This window comes from Phalacrocorax carbo, chromosome 6, assembly GCF_963921805.1.
Source record: "Phalacrocorax carbo chromosome 6, bPhaCar2.1, whole genome shotgun sequence".
Taxonomy (NCBI): Eukaryota; Metazoa; Chordata; class Aves; order Suliformes; family Phalacrocoracidae; genus Phalacrocorax; species Phalacrocorax carbo.
This window is the reverse complement of record NC_087518.1, coordinates 10,796,513-10,810,174: the sequence shown is the minus strand read 5'-3', so window position 1 is coordinate 10,810,174 and position 13,662 is coordinate 10,796,513. Positions and strand designations below refer to the sequence as shown.

Below are 13,662 nucleotides of genomic sequence, written 5' to 3'. Positions count from 1 at the left end.
AAGTGGAAAGAACTGAATGGCAGTTACATGAAGCAAGAAGGACCTGTCTTCATTATTTACTGGGTTATCATGAGCCTGCTAGGATAAAATACACTGTCTATTTTGCAAGTCTTGAAGGAGTTTACAGGTACATCAATAAGTTACAGTTGATTTCTAATACAAAACTTAGTATTACATTTATTTTTAAAGACCTTTTATTAAATTGTGCATACAGTTGCACTAAGTGGGGAACAAACGAGATTTTACTTTTTGGGCATATATACCTTTAAGTAGCTCCAGTTACTCTGAAGGCATTGATGAACTTATGTAATTATCAGAATAACAATCATTTGATTTTAACATAAGTAATTAAGTAATGAAACAGACACTGACTTAAACAACTGTTCTTTTGTTAGAAGTCTATCAAAACGTACTAAATGAGATTACTACAGACACTGAAATCATTGCACATAAGGAAACCAGAAAGAATCAGGATTTGTATCAAGCTCTCTGATAATACTAATTTAGAATCAGGAAAGTTGATGAAAAGAGAAAAAGAAAGTGAAAATACCAGTTGTAACTATTCAAGTATAGTAAATATAGTAATATATGTTTACATCAACTATATACACACAGCAAATGCAAAATACATGTATGTACATTTATAGAGGTATACACTATAGGAGTAATTATACATAGATATAAGAGGGACATAGTAATGGTGGGAACAGGAAGTAGCAAGAAAAAGATGAGAAAGCTTGAAAGTCTAGATACGAGCTGGAAAGAGAAAGGGCAAAGAAAGGTAGAAGAAGCAGTAGAAAATTAGAGCTCTTATCAAAAAAAGCAAGTGATGAAAAAATAAAATTAGTAGAAGAAAAGTGGAGAAGAGGTTGTTGTAAAGAGAGATAGATGGGTGGCAAGTACCCAGAGGAACCCATCTCAGCATGACACTATAGTGACAGGTATGGGAATTCAGATTTTCTATAGTGTCTGCCAACTATCTACAGAATGCTTATGAGGAGCAAATCTATGCACTTGGTTTTGTTTACTACATGTCATATCCTGTTTGTTTTGTCCCTTTTGTCACATGCTTTTAGAAGTAATGTGGCAATTAAAAACCATAGGAGCAGAATGCATAACCAGAACTACACTCAGGAAGTTCAGTGTGATTTGACATACAAAGAAGCTCTTCATGTCACAGGAAAAAGGGTGGCTTTAGAGTTGTGTACACTTAAGTTACAGATACCTTAATTTTTTTTTGCTTAGATTTTATTCAAAATTAGAAATAAAAATAACTACCTTGAAAGGAAAACATAACAGAAAATGTATGAAGGCTGTGATAGGAAGAGAAATTAAAGAGGAAGGGAAGCTGCTTGAAAACCTGCAGTTTTCTGGTCTGTTCAACAACTACCCACTTTCCTGCCAACAGTTTCTCTCTTCAACTTAATAAAATGTTATTATTTTCTGCACCAAGACATAGATGCAGAGTCAAAGCTGTCTTTAAAACAACTATTTTGAACCCACTGTTCTCTCTCAAATCTCCATGCCCCATGGAAAATCAAAAATATTCTCTGCTGAAGGTTTGCACTAAATAAGTTAATTTATTATCCTCCGAGTAATTTCTCAATGTTCACATTCTAAAATCATGTCAGAATAAGCATGCCACAGTGGAATGCATGTTACCAACAGGAAGTAGGTTATAAATGCCCACTAACTCACAAACCACTGAGACTAAAATAACTGCATGTATTGTTATAAATCCACTGAGGAATTTTAATAAATATGACTCAATTCACACTAGCATATTCTGCGTTAAAATAACAAAGTATTCCAAGATTACTCTGCTTATGTGATGGCACAGCAGGTAACAGAATTAGCCAGCAAAATAATGAAATTAGGATGGTGTGCTGTTTTAAATAGATTATTCACATTATAATGAACACTGTTTCTCTACTACAGTATAGCTGGAATGATTGTCCTCTTTGACTTAAACGTACAAGAGTTGTTCCCCCTTACTCCAGACAATCAAGAAAAGATGACGCCTATAGGTACAGATGAATGCAAAGTTGCAGAAAGACAAAAAAATTCTGCATTGACTTTACTCAGTTTAATTGCATATCATTCAACCCATCTTTTCTTGCAGGGTTTCTAGTGGCATAATATTTCTTTTGTTAATCCAAATCTTAGGTGTTTTACTGGCTACAAAGCTGAGTGGGTTGTGCTGATTATAAACAGCTGGTGCCATTAGAGGGGAAAATGTTGTCCAAAGTCTGACAATTGCCTAAGTTTAAAACTCTATTAAATCATTCCACATCGAAACAATGAAAAAACCTGTTTCAGCTGTACCTCTCTTTCCTTAGGCTGTAGACATAATTATTCCAATCAAGAACCCCATTTGTTGTTCTAGCATTTTACCATTTGTTTGTTTGGGTTTCTTCCTCCCCCATTTATTAGAACACGTACTACTTTTTTGCCCTGAAACAAAGGGCCATGGAACAGTTATTTATAAACCTCTTATGAATTTTTCAGGAGACCCTCATGAGCCAGTATTTTCACATTTGATAAATCCATGTCTTATTTCTTCAGATTTTTCACCATCTTCATTCATGATTTTTAGATTTTGTTCTGTCTTCAAAGGTATTTCAGTATTTAAAACATCCAAGAAATGATGATCTTATTAACTTAATTACTTCTTATTGACTTGATAAGTCACCATGATTTAATGCGAAATCTGCCACCACAATTAATGACTGCAGTCATGCATTCACTTTACATTAAGTATTCAAGGAAATTTTATGCATCTTACAGTAACTCAGTTGAGAAGTCTTGTCCCACTGGCACAAAAATCTGAAGTGTCAGAAATGGCTGGATCAGTCCCACTAGAACAAGGAAAAAGAAATACATGTGCTGTGTGCGTGCAGATGCACATTTCACCATCAAGCATTTCAATTTTGTACCATACATCTATGCTCCTGCAACACTATTTCCCAAGGTTCACACAACATATGAACACTAAGAAAACCTGAAGAAAACCAATTCTAACTGCAATAAAAGTGTTGTTTTAAGAGTCCCATCTGTGGCTTTGGTGGAACTCTCATGAAAATAAAAGGAAACTTTTTTTTACTTAGAGTTCTACATTGTGTTCCAAGAGCATGTAGACACCAAATATCCCATATGACTTATAAAATAAAGTAATACTTTCCTATTAAGATTATCTTACAGTCATATGAAACTTGTGCTCACATATGTGACAATGTACACCTTAAACAACTTCAAAAAGCACTTGGGTGAAAATGCAATCCAGATCATGACAATAATGCTCAGTGGAAGCTTCTAATTTTCAGAACAATAGCAAAGGAGTTTAACTGAGGAGATGAACGCATGAAGTCTTTTGGGATTCAGGTAGCTCCCTATCAAGAGAAAACAGGTAGTACAAAGCTGTCTGAATTGAACTGTATGTGTTTTCTTAGTTATTCCATCAGGGAGGGTACAGACTACTCTTCACTGACTTAACAAGACTCACAGCAACACTAGCTCCTCTTCTAAAGAATGCCAGTTCAGAACTTCCTTCTTTCATGGGTCAAATGACACTTTTGAAATTTCAAATTATATTTGTATATATGTCATTCATGCTGGAAGAGTATTCAAAGATTACAGTACAACTGGAAGACTGTATACTTGACAAATGAAATACTTTAACGTGAGGTACACACACCTCAAAAGAGGAAGAGAGACAGAGGAAGACATAATGGTTACAGATGGAAAGTTAACTGTAGTATTGCAGCACTAGCTAAAGTAAATTTAAAACCAAACTATTCTTTGCAGTGAGTCTACAACACTAACTCTCAGTCCTCATTTTAGGCTGTAATAGTTTATTGTAACATTGGCAATGAAAAAAATTAAAGTTGGATTTCTCAGAAAGATACATCAGACTAATATTTATTACAATGAATAGAATAGCAGATTTCTTTAATAAAAAGTAGATTAATCTTCAAGGCCTTCGTGCATGACCAGACTATACAATTTCTTATTTTTTCTGTTTGTTTGAAAAAACTAGTTTGTAATTACATACCCTGCATGAGAAGTATACTAGAAGATGCCTGTTTCATTTGACTAAAATCACCATCTCAATTTTTCTTCAAAAGCAAGCACTTAATTCTAAACCAACTCAATTCATTACCACAAGCCTTATAAGGTACAATACCCTGCAGTGGAGTTTAAGGCATAAATTATGATGATTACTGTATGCCCCGAGAAACATAGACTGCTTTGATTCTGGTTTATTCTGGTGCAAGTAATAGACAACCTGGGAAAACACTCCATACTACCCATGAAAGACTGATTACATAAACACAGCTGAAATTTGGGTAAAACTTCCTTGTACTGCTAGCGCTGATTTGATACATAAAAGTAAAAATACTTTAAAAAGTCAAATGATAAAGGTGACAGGAACCTATTTCACATTCTGCAATGTCAATAGAATTGACTTTTGTAAGTGCTGAATGAAGTCAGAAGTTATTTGCCAGACATCAGTCTGTAGCAGAATCAGGTACAGAAGTGAACCTCGCAGCACAAGGACAACATGTATTAACAAGGATCCTCCCTACAGCATTTCTATACCTTTTACTTATTTGTAACTGACCTGCTTAAAAGCTAGTAAAAAACCACTTTGCTAATGCTGAATTATGCCCAAAGTAAGGGAGAATAATGTAAGTTTTACATTCCAATATAATATTGATTTAATAATCAGAACATCATGGATATTTAATTCTTTGATACTTACAAGTTTGTCTAGTTCCCTTTGGTAGCTGCATTTTGTTTATTTGACTGCTTCCTTCAAGTACAAAAACAAAGCCTTTTACTTCTTTATCATATTCCTACAAAAAGGAGCAATGAACATAAGCACCCTGATAGAATTATTCTCCTTACAACCAGCCATGTTACTCACAAGCAAAGCTATTTTTTTTAAATTACAAATGGCAGACAGCACAGCAAGTATGACAATAATTCAAATATGATGGTAATAATATAATCCATAGAAATATGTTCTTTACTTGCATGTTTTATGAACAAACAATGCTGACAAACAGGACTCATGATCCAATGGGCCCAACTCTATCCACGACTTATCAGAATAGTGGAATTACTTTCTAAATATTTAAGCTATAAAATTACACTGTTACCAACCTAGTCTGCAAGCAGGCATAAAGAACTAATTTAAGTAGTCATTTAGTCTGTCATAATGACAGAACTGCAAGTGACAGCTCCACTGTCAGGTCAAAGCCCTCATTACCTTCTAATTTTAAGTTTCATTCACATTTTTCTGTTTTATACTCTAGGTTTTATAAGTTTCTTTAAAAACTTACTTTCCATATAGCTGATGGATTGCCAAAAATCTTCCATTTTGCTCCTGGGTTCTTGCCTTGAGCACTGAATATTTCAACAAATGGGCCACCCTATGATGAAATGGTTTAAGGATACATCATCCAACCAAATATTCAGCACTGATTCATCAACAGCCAAGATGGGTACATAAGAACAAGCCCTCCCCACAGTAATACTGGCTGTGGTAACAGCCTGATGATCAGTCAGACAGCAGAATATTAATAGCAGCTTCTAGACTACTTAATATAGTCAATATTTGTCAATATATCTTGTATATAGTCAATATATACAATACAGACAATATATATATAGACAATGTATACTGTCATATAGTCAATATTTGGCTTTACTAGAGGTTCCGAACATAAAATTGAAGGAATATAATGGAATATTTTAAATTATTTTACTTATGTCATTCTCTAAAAAGCAACATTATTGTAAAAATTCTAAAACCATGCAGGATATTAGTAATTTATATTTGGATATTGTTTTTTTCTACAACTCACCAAATGAAGTGAGTTTTAAAACATACTGCTAAAAATATAAAAACTGTTGCAGATTGGATGTTGTCTGATTTCCTATGGAAATGAAGTTTACACAATCTAGCTGCGTATGTGAATATTTTTGGCTGTCTACATACGTGAGTATGTCAAAGACAATTCCCAGTAATTTTTCTACTAGTTACCAAATTCCAGCCTGATTTGACCAAACAATCTGGGAAACACAAAAATTTACTATCTTTTCTGGGCTGACTTAAGTGACCTCGTAGTAGATCTGATCCTACCAGTATCACTATAAAAAGGTAAGGGCTGTACTCACGCTTCAGCCTTCATGAGACATCAGAGAATACACACTGGAAAAAGATTATGAATGCCCCTGCCAGGTAAAGGCTTCTTATACAGAGTATGTGCCCTATTAGACATTAAAGAATCTAACCCTAGGCTCTTGGGAGGTAGGCTTTATCACCTCTGCTGAAGGAATTTTTTGCTTCAATATTTTTCCCATTTGATGTCACAAAAAATGTGACATCTGATGTACTCAGCCTACGTGATTAGCATTTTTTCAGCAACACGGTTGACCTAATCAATCATTACAACTCTGCCGCTCCCTTCTCATTCTACTTCCCTGCACTCCCCAATTCTCTTTATGCTCAGCTGCCCAAACAATTGTACGCAAGTCAGAAGGAGAAAGAGGGGCAAGCAGTCTTGTCAGCAAAATAAATGCTCTTCAAATCATGCTTTCAGAGAACATCAACGCTGCACCATATAAGAATCAGGTATTTTCCTTTGCCCACCCACACCTGGCAGCTTCCAGTCACATGGCTAACCTCAGTGCCTAGGCTTACTAACTTCTAATGAGATTCAAAATGGCATTCCATAAACTGCACTTGTAAAATATTTTTTAAATTTATAGTGGATAAAACTATTTCAAAATATGGCATACTATCAATTTGAAAGTTATCTGACATACTTGAACTACAGGGTCAAGCTCTCAGAAAGGTAAGAAGATTCTTAACCACCAACTGTATGTGCTTGTAGCAAATCTTAACAAGCAAGTAGCTTTTTCTCCCATATTTACAAACACATTTTGTTAATACCACAGCCCTTGAGTAGGCCCTGATTTGAGGTTAAACTAACTGAACAGGACACAGAGAACCTGAGAAAATGTTGAACAGACGCTGATGGGAGAAGCTGACAAAAGTTACTTAGCACTGTGGAGGATGGCCAAGGGGGAGTTAAGCAAGAAACTATCAAAATCCACAATCAATTGGAGGGGAGCATAGGGCATCTTTTGTGGAGCACAATCCTGCAAAGCCAACAGAACCTAGGCAATGGTGTTGGAAATACCATATAAAGCTGAGATAGCCTAGTTACCAGCATGAGAAATATCAATTTTGCATACAGATGTAGCACATCTGGGACCAGTGAGGAAAAACTAATTAGTGGTGGGCTGCTGTCTCAGGAGGGGACTGGTGCAGAGAAAGGGAGGCAAAGCATGGTACAAAGGCAGGCTAGGAATCAGTAAAAGGGATAATAAGGTTTGTGAGTTATGTGACTGGTGTTGTCACAACCCTGCGCTGGATCAAGAGAATAAACCAACCCTCCTTTTCTGACTATACCTTAAGAGTTGGGCCTGCTTCCATGACTGGGTGGGAGCAGATGGAGTGCCTTCCTTGGCCCACAAGTGAAGGCACACCAGACAAAAATCCATTAGAATGGACACCAACATGGTGTCACTACACCTGACCACATCAGCAACTACCCGCTATTTAATAACATTTCTATAAAAATACTGAACAATGAAACATTCCAAAACATTTCTGTATCTGGACTTTCTGCCCCCAGAATAAGGCATTTTAATTGAGTTCTCTCAGAGGTGAAATGAAAGAGGGTAAAAACCAAAACTATTTCTATTTTACCTGATACTGATTTTTGAACATTTTCCAGCTTTCACAGGAAAAAAATAATTTCAGATTCTCAGTCAGTAAAGACACTCACACTGAAAAAACAAGCAAACAAAAAACTTTATATAGCATTTGACATTAAAAACCCTGTAATGAAACACTAACTATATTTTAAAAGATAAGAATACTATTATTAAATACTTTTCATAAGTACAGAACATATATCAACTGCATCAGAATGCCACCACAAAAGAATTAAGATCAAAAAGTATTAATACTGATGCTGTCTTGGAAAACATTCTCTTCATGTATCTAGTATTCAGAGCTGCCTCTCCTTACATTCCAAGTAAAACTAGTAATTTTATATCAGCCCTTATTTTTAACAATGAAGGCTTTGTCATGCTTTAAAAGTGCTTGAAAATCATCTTTAATACACATTTTTATTTTTCTTTGTTATCAAGTGCCCACTGGAAAATATTAGGCTCCATTAAAGAGGAGCTTAACATTTCACATAGAAAAAGAAAAACATACGGAACAGCTGCAACAGAAACCACTCCATCTAGAGATATCTGGCAGAGACTTCCAAGACAAATTATCTTCTTTCACATTCAGCAATCTTTGAGGATGATTAGTCTAAGACTTGAATGAAGCACTTCAGTTATTTGAGGGCTGCTAAAGTCATTGTGAATTAAGACTTGTCTGGAGTTGGAGAATCAGAACAGTAGAAAGTGAAGGGACTGATACTGGAAACCTCCCACATCCCTCTCTGATCATGCTGAGCATCTGCAATTTCACCTGAAGTCACCAGAAAGTGAACCTGATACTCTGGTCACACGCTCAGACAACAGAGAAGACCCTGAACATAAGAAGTAGCTGCAATCTCCAAATTCTCCAGGTAGAACCAGTCAATAGAGACAACATGCACCTTCGCTGTGGAAACTGAAAGAGCTCATCAACTCACAGAAAAATCCTTTCACAAGACTCTGCCTCTCGTTTGTTTGATATGCTTTGTTCATGTTCATTGCTTCAGTTCAGGCACAGACCAGTTAAAGAACTAAATTATTTTTAATTACTGGATTTTTTTTTTTAGCCTGAAACCATTTTCTTAATAGATAAGAACAATATGCTGACCAGGAGAATATAACTATAGCTTCTCATAAAGAACAGTTTAGTTCTTACAATCAGAAACTAACAAAAACTGAAAACTGTTATAAAAAAGATATGACTGAATGAACTAGAAATTCAGTGTCAATATGGATAAGTTCATGAACAATGTACATACAAACCATTACGGTAACATTCTATTTTAAAAAGAATATCATCATGCATTTAGGAAAATGTGATGAAATCTGTTAATGTTTAACCACAAAATAATTGTTGCTGATTAAGATAATTATATTTTTTAATTGTCTGTAAATTAAAATTGAAAAAAAATCCGATGTTAGAAATTTATTCCATGCTGTTGCCTGAAACATTAGTTCATTTTAAACTTTCTGATTATAAGGAAAACAAAGTTTAGAAACCATAGCATTTGTAACAAAGCTATCAAAACTGTAATTAGTATTCTGTTCGTATTACTTTACTACTGTCACTACACATCTAACACACCAGTTGCATTCATCTGCATTTTAGATAATTTTCTATACAAATTTCCCACTTGTTCAGTTGGCATAACTGTTTTGTTAAGAATGACTACATTAATAGCTATATTGAACTATTCTAAATTATGAACTAGATATTTTAGAAATACCTTTTAAAAACACACTTCTAAAGCCATTGTATTATTTCTTCCTTCTCTATATATATTCCCTTTACATACAAAGCAATTGCTTTCAGAATCACTGTTGATTCACTTTTTTGTCTGCTATTATCTACAGGCTTTAAACAGGCCAGAACTACTCAAAATTGCATGACTCACGTCTTAGTGAGAAGTAATAGCACCGCGGAACTAATCTCAGAGTGACCTACTATTTTGATTCACTTTGCCAGAGCTAAATGTGAAGGATCAGTAGTGAAAAACAGAAGTCATACTCTCCTACAGTACATATTTACAATGAGTGTGTAACTGTTACTCACACAGCAAGGCACTTGCCCTTCTAGGACTAAGGATTTCACCATCCCACAGGGGTTTTTTTTATTATTATTAAGTGAAGGAGGGCGTGAAGGAAGACACCACTTTTTCCTTGCAGCAATGCCATTTCACTCACTTTTGCTTTAAAAAAATCAGTTCCAGATCTGCCAAGCATCATGCACCTAACACAACCCTCATGTATTTTACAGTTCTATTATGCCTTATTACATCTCAGGGAAAAATATTAAGACTAAATAAACGTGAAGGATCCTGATATAAGAGTCACTATAGGAAAAGTATAAATTCTGAGATTGATAAGAATAACTCATCTCTGTCAGAGATTACTACTAATATTCTAGTCTGAAGCCTTCTGCTGACTATAATCATACTATATATTTTAGAACAAATGTTTAGTGCATAGTATGTAGAAGCCAAATTTCACCTTCATTACCATACCAACTTTCAGGATGGAAAGGCTAAAGCTACTTAGCAAGGTGGACAGCTACAGCATTTGCAGACACTGCTGTAGTCAGAATAACATGCAAGACACAGAAAGTAACACTTTGTTTTCTTTGCTGTTTTCTCAAATGTACCTGGCTTTCCTTAGAGCCAGTCCACTGATGGCGCATCACGCAGGGCTTTAAAGGAAGATGCAAATAGCTCTGTATAAAGTGCAAGGTGAGTGGAAGCCATACTAATATATTAATATGGATTCAATACTGTGCTAATACACTTTGCCTCTCAGCAGTGCTTCTTAGCTTTGGCTTGACATCACTAATTTATCTCCACACTGTATTGTATGGAAAAAGTTCTCAGTTGGCTCTGAGCACACAAAGGACATATGTGCACTGGCAAAACACCATGAAGATACACACTTATATCACACAAAAAACTACTGCTACTAATTAATTCTTAAATTTAAGTGGAGGAAGCACGTGTCTGAACTGAAAAGTTCTCATTCAAATGATATACTTAAGAAAAGATGCTCAAATAATTAAAGACTTTCATAATGGATTACAGAAAGGGTAGAGAAATACATTAAGAGATAACAAGTATGTGGCAGTAAAGAGAAATGCAAAAAACTGTGGGATGATGAACACTTATTGAAGAACTAAAAATCTCATACTATCACTAGAAGACTTCAAATTGTGAAAGTTCACTCTAACAATTTCACTCCTAAAATTTGTCATGAGTGCAGATCTCTTTTTAAAAAAAAAGACATACAAATAGGCAAGCTATGCTATTTACTAATTTGCAGAACATATTTTATACAGACTCAGAACTGATGACCCTTGTAACTATCAAATTCATAGCAAGATGGCTCTTCCTAACTTTAGTGAAGGGTAAACTAGACTCAAAGTCTGTAAGCATTTGTATTAGGACAACTCATTCATATTAGAAAGCTGATTACTGTAAACACATCTGTGAAATTTCAGTGAAATCTAAGTGACACTGCAATACATTTTTGCTCATATGTTGCTTACTTGTAACTTCCCAAATTCCATTAACTTACTACAAATGAAGACTGGAAGTTACCTTTGCTATTAAGGTTGGTAGCTACTAAAAACATGAAGTGAATGACATATTTGTCATGTAGTTACTGAAATAATATTAAGAATGTGCTTTCATTATGCACGACGTATCATTGTCTTTAGTTATAGTAACCTATGCTTAAAAACAAAAGAGAACGGTCTGGAAAATGATAGTTGCAATGTTTTTCCCCTTTTCATCTTCTCTCTTCCTAGCCTCTCCAGAAATTCTAAAAATCAAGAGTACTTAAAATCCAGAGGGACTACTTGAGAAAAATCAACAGCATCTTGAAATATAAATCCTCAATTTTTCTCATATTTGTCAAATAAATAGATATTTTATTATATCTTTATAGAATGCCATAAAGTAGCAGTTCTCTCATTTTTCAGCCTCAGATCAAACATTTCCTTTATTGCCCTGAACCATGTACTTTAGTACATCTGTCCAACTGAAAATACAGGCTTAAAGTGTCAGTCAATGACAAACCACCAAGAATGTAGTTTATAAAGCTAAATGACAATGAAAGATATTTATCTTTGGAAAAATAGATTCCCATCAAGATTTACCTTGTGAGGTCTTGATTTGTGCACTGACTTTGATCATTAGTTTTACAATGTTCCCCACACCAAAAAAAAACATAGCAGTCCAAAAAGCCCTCTAAATCCTTTCATGCACTTTCAACCGCTTAGAGCCCTGCAAAAACATCCCTGTCACAGGACATCTTTCTTCCAGACTAGAATGTTACATATTCAAATATTTCAATAATATTTTGTGTTTATTTAGCCTCATGCGTCAAATAATGGTTGCTGGTAAGTTACAAGCAAAAGAGCATTCCACAAACAGTAAATGCAAACAGACATTCAGGATTCTTTAAATTACTTAATACTGAGCACTGTTCTAACCCCAACACAAACAGGGACAGACAGACTCACCGGGTCCTAAAAGCCTTTGTAGTCATGCTTAGCCCCTTGACTCAAAGGTATGAGTACATTTTTCTGATCAACATGCTAATGCTGAAAAAGCTGTGTTTATTTAATATTTTCTATTCTAAAATCAAAAGCGTGAAGCAAAATAATGTCAATTTGTACCTACTATTAATTTACACTGAAAAATGTCACAAATACACTACTTTTGGCAGGGAACATGGGTTTAGATCCAAGACCATTAATACATATAACTCACCATCATGGGCCCAAAGCCAGTGCTGATTTATGGTAGGCTGGGACACACCAGAGAAAGCAGTTCATCACAGATGAAGGGTTTTAGTATCTTCTAGACAAATGAATTCCACATATTGAATATTTAAAGCTGGGTTTGTAACACTGCCATATATTTTCTCAAAATACAAGTTAACATAAGAAATGGGCTGAAAGACCATTAATAAACTATAACCAAGACTACTGGTGTTCCTATGTGAAAACTAGCACAGCCAGCATTTACGTACAAGTTGCAGAATTAAGGAAAAAAAATAAAATCGGGCTTTTCACGTTTGTAAAAAATTTGATCATAACACGTTTTGACACCACGATTCAAGACCCAGCATCTCCGCAAACCCGCCACCCTGCGCCACAACAGCGGCAAGGCCACGTCCCCCAGCGCTGGGCCAGCTCCCGCCCCTCCGCCGCCGGGGCTGGTCCGGCCGCCGCGGCCCACCCGCTCCGCCGCGGCCCCACCGCTCGCCACGGAGAGCCAGGGCCGCTCAGCCCGGGGAGCCGAGGCCCCTGCCGGGTCTCACCTGAGCGAAGGTGGCCGGGGACGAGGCCGCACCTACGGAGGGGCGGGCTGAGAGCTCACCCTGAGGCGGAGGGGAGGAGGTGGGGCGGGAACCGTTTAAAATGGCGGCGCACGGGGCGTGGCTCGATCGCTCAGTCGTGGCGGGCGGGCGTAGCTGGGTGTAGCCGCGCGTTTGTCCGTCAGTTCGTGTTCCATCGCTGGCGGCTCTTCGGAGGGTGAGGGGGGTGGTGATCTCCTGGCGGTGGCCGGGCTGCCCGCGGGCCTCCCTGGCTCTAAGTGAATAAAGCCCGGCCAAACCTATCACAGAAGGCGGTGCTGGCCCCCTCGCAGGGCGTCCCGCGGGGCTCCCAGGGCGGAGGGTGGCCATGTGAACGGTGCTCTGTCACCAGGGCCTGTGAAGGTGTTTCCAGTGCAAACGTTGCTGAGAACTCAACTCCGGAAACACGTTTGTCGTTTACTCTTTAAGGCTTCATCGTGTAACGTGGTTTCTTTGAGAAGGATGTAGGAAGGTGAGAGACAGAGCAGCCACATCAAAGTCCTTGGTTTTTAAGGAATTACA

At 36.7% G+C, this 13,662-nt stretch overlaps 1 protein-coding gene across 2 annotated transcripts in view; it reads right to left on the bottom strand.

The window, feature by feature from the left end:
• CFAP20DC (CFAP20 domain containing) overlaps window positions 1–13,322 on the bottom strand; it is an 86,654-nt gene extending 73,332 nt beyond the window's left edge. Inside the window, exons 1-6 of one of the 2 annotated variants that reach the window (XM_064453604.1) lie at window positions 13,105–13,322; window positions 12,552–12,641; window positions 7,784–7,863; window positions 5,346–5,435; window positions 4,763–4,856; window positions 2,786–2,858 (exon numbers count right to left, since the gene is read on the bottom strand). In XM_064453604.1, coding sequence (XP_064309674.1) covers window positions 2,786–2,858; window positions 4,763–4,856; window positions 5,346–5,435; window positions 7,784–7,804 — 278 coding nt within the window. In that variant the 5' untranslated portion in view covers window positions 7,805–7,863; window positions 12,552–12,641; window positions 13,105–13,322. The remainder of the gene's footprint in view (window positions 1–2,785; window positions 2,859–4,762; window positions 4,857–5,345; window positions 5,436–7,783; window positions 7,864–12,551; window positions 12,642–13,104) is intronic. The other variant, XM_064453603.1, reaches the window with a different exon arrangement.
• Between the last annotated feature and the right edge of the window lie 340 nt (window positions 13,323–13,662).